Source organism: Coffea arabica, chromosome 2c (genome assembly GCF_036785885.1).
Source record: "Coffea arabica cultivar ET-39 chromosome 2c, Coffea Arabica ET-39 HiFi, whole genome shotgun sequence".
Taxonomy (NCBI): domain Eukaryota; kingdom Viridiplantae; phylum Streptophyta; class Magnoliopsida; order Gentianales; family Rubiaceae; genus Coffea; species Coffea arabica.
Window position 1 is genome coordinate 74,132,867 of NC_092312.1, and position 3,242 is coordinate 74,136,108.

A 3,242-nucleotide genomic window follows, 5' to 3' on the forward strand; every position below is an offset into this window, starting at 1 on the left:
TATATTCATACTGTTTGATAATTAAAAATTAAATATTTGAATTAATTAAGCGGCACTGAATTTTCTAGACAAAACTTACTCTTAAAATTAAATAATAAATTATTTACTTATCACTAAATATAAAATGCACTCAAATGTATTAGATTTAATACTTAATAATTTAATGAATTCAAATTTTAATTTTCAAATTTTAATTTATCAAAGATATCCTTATAGTTATAAAATATATAGTTACAAATGTTTATAAAGTATTACCTTGTCCCACACAAGAGGCCGCTCCCTCCTGCGTCCTCCTGTCGTAACCCATGACTCACCATCTCTCTCTCACACAGAACACACACATCACACGTGAGAGAAGTATATGAAGTCACACACACACACAAAAAAAAAAAAAAAAAGTTCACAGGCCCGTGACAAAGGCCTTTTGACTTCTATTACTAGTACTTGAGTTTCCTCCTCAGTAACACTAACAGAGTAGGAGAGGCGTTAGGAACAGAACAAGGACGAAAGGAAAGGATAACAACATAGGAGTAATGCATTTTCACTTCCTACAACTCACTGCACTTATACTGCTGCTAACAGCGACAGCACTTTACACGCAGTACACACACTGCCCTCTCACCACCCTTTTCTCATCTCATCTGCTGAACTGAAACAGCTCCATCGCCCTCTCTGCAAAATGCATCTTTATTAACGTATTCAAAGCATCCACTTGGTTGCCCCTCATATTCACAATAATGCCACCCTTAGAGCCACCCGAGGCACCATTCCCGGACTTCCCAGTCCCCATCACTCCACCGCCACCGTTAACCCACCGCCATTTTCACCTCGGCCACCCGTCCCCCCTTCTCCCTCCCATCCTGGCAGCTGCGATAGCTCTAGTGTTCCTTCTTCTTTTCGCCATTATTTACAGAAAGCTCTCAAATCAACGTACTGCACCTGTGGATCTGAAGCCGCTGCAGCCTCACCGCTTCTCTTATTCCGTCCTTCGCCGCGCTACTGCCTCTTTCTCGGCCCACAACCGCCTAGGACAAGGTGGGTTTGGGTCTGTTTACAAGGGAATCTTGCCCTCCGGCCAGGAGGTAGCCGTGAAGCTAATGGATGCTTCAGGCTCCCTCCAGGGCGAGCGAGAGTTCCACAATGAACTCTCTCTCGCCTCGAAGATAGACACCACGTGCTGCCCTCATTTGGTGTCTATCCTCGGCTTCTCATCTGATGACCATCACAGCAGACACCATTGCTCCGTTCGTCATCAGAGGAGGAGACGATTAGTACTAGTTTATGAGTACATGCAAAACGGAAACTTACAGGATGCCTTGTTAGATCGTAAATGTCCCGAATTGATGCTGTGGAGGAGGAGGTTTAGTGTTATATTAGCCGTGGCGAAGGGCATTGAGTATCTCCATAGTTCATGTGATCCGCCAATCGTTCATGGAGATATTAAGCCTTCGAATATTTTGTTGGATTCCAACTTTGACGCGAAGATAGCCGATTTTGGATTAGCACAGGTTTTAAGTAAGGATGAGAATGGAGCTGTGGAGACCTTCATCGAAGACGACGAAAAAACTGAGAAGGGGCAAGGAGGAGGAGGAGGAGGAATTGAGAATGGAGAGGATCATGGGTCCATAATAGAAGAAAATGAGAGTGTGATGACAGAGGAGGTGGCAATAAATGTGGATCAGTCTCCAGAGAGTCGTTGTGTTAGGATTTTGGATGGTGAAATGGGGCCAGTGTCGCCGGAAGCTGGGACAGTGGAGGCTTCACCTTCTGAGGGCCTCGATAAAAAGACTAGCATATCAGACGGATTTTTCGACAGTGTTAGTGTTGATAGTGGCAGTAGAAGAGCGATCGGAAGGAGGAAGAGCGAGTCAGGGAGGGATTGGTGGTGGAAACAGGACAATGTGAATGGGGGGTCGGAGTCCGGAAGGATTAAAGACTATGTGATGGAGTGGCTTGGGAGCGAGATCAAGAAAGAGAGACCTAAGAAGGACTGGATTGCAACTCCAAGCACGGCGCAGGAGGGCTGCCCTAAAGTGGAGCAAAAGAAGCAACCAAAGAAATTGGAGTGGTGGGCATCTCTAGACGAGGAGAAAATGAGGAAGGAGAGGAAGAATAGGAAACCGAGGGAATGGTGGAAGGAGGAATTTTGCGAAGAATTGACTAAAAAGAAGAAGAACAGGGATACTAAATCAGATAATGGGGGAGAAATGTGGTGGGAGAGGAATGAGGCTGTGGTGCCTGAAAGGAAGAAGAGGAAGAGCAGGGGTAGTAGAACCAGTATTGACTGGTGGCTTGATGGGTTCAGTGGCGAGTTTCGAATAGGTAGAAGAAATAGTCAAGATTGGGCTAGCGGAGATATCCCCAAGAGCGGAGGCATCAGCAGTACTCCAAGTATGAGAGGAACTGTTTGTTACATTGCCCCTGAATATGGTGGTGGAGGGCAGCTTTCTGAGAAATGTGACATCTACAGCTTCGGTGTTCTGATTTTGGTTCTAGTCTCTGGCCGGAGGCCTCTCCAAGTCACGGCCTCGCCAATGTCAGAATTTGAGAGGGCTAATCTGATTTCATGGGCGCGGCAGCTTGCCCACAATGGGAGGCTCCTGGATCTTCTTGATACCAATATTCAGTCACTAGACAGGGAACAGGCTTTACTCTGCATCACTGTTGCACTGCTTTGTCTGCAGCGAACGCCTAATAAGCGCCCTACCATGAAAGAGATTGTGGGGATGCTTTCAGGTGAATCCGAACCTCCCCATTTGCCGTTTGAATTTTCTCCCTCACCGCCAACCAATTTCCCATTTAAGTCCAGGAAAAAGGCCCGGTAACCGGAAGTTTCATCGTCATGGAGTGCTCTGCTCCGCTCTGCTCTGCTCTTTATTAATTTCACTGACAGTAAGATGTACTATAGGCCATTTTTATGTCACAATTATTTTTTTGGCAGAAATTCTGGTGAAAAAGCAGAAAGTAGAAGAGTTACATGTTTCGTGATCCGCTTTCTCTTTACTTCATTATTTTCAGCATACTTAGATTGGTTTCCAACCTTACTTTTGACTTGTCCTTTTAGAAGTGATGATAAGACTCACAAAATGCCATTCTAATTTGGCTCCCACAAGTTGCTGGTGGCTGGTGGTGTTGTTGAGGAATCCCAAGCATAAAGGTGAACGATCAATCCTGATATTTGCTCAAACTTTTCTTGAGTGGTGACAAACTTGAACCGGAGAATTTATTCTCCCAAAACTGTC

The 3,242-nt window shown here is 45.2% G+C and overlaps 1 protein-coding gene across 1 annotated transcript; it reads left to right on the forward strand.

Annotated features, from left to right (window-relative positions):
• Positions 1-403: 403 nt before the first annotated feature.
• Positions 404-2,990, forward strand: LOC113724679 (receptor-like serine/threonine-protein kinase At2g45590). Its single transcript, XM_027247556.2, has one exon. The coding sequence runs from the start codon at positions 738-740 to the stop codon at positions 2,823-2,825; it is 2,088 nt and encodes a 695-aa protein (XP_027103357.2). The 5' UTR covers positions 404-737; the 3' UTR covers positions 2,826-2,990.
• The last annotated feature ends 252 nt before the right edge of the window (positions 2,991-3,242 follow it).

Bases quoted from the DNA above. Each gene is read 5' to 3' on its own strand.
- LOC113724679 (XM_027247556.2), top strand. From the start codon at position 738: ATGCCACCCTTAGAGCCACCCGAGGCACCATTCCCGGACTTCCCAGTC.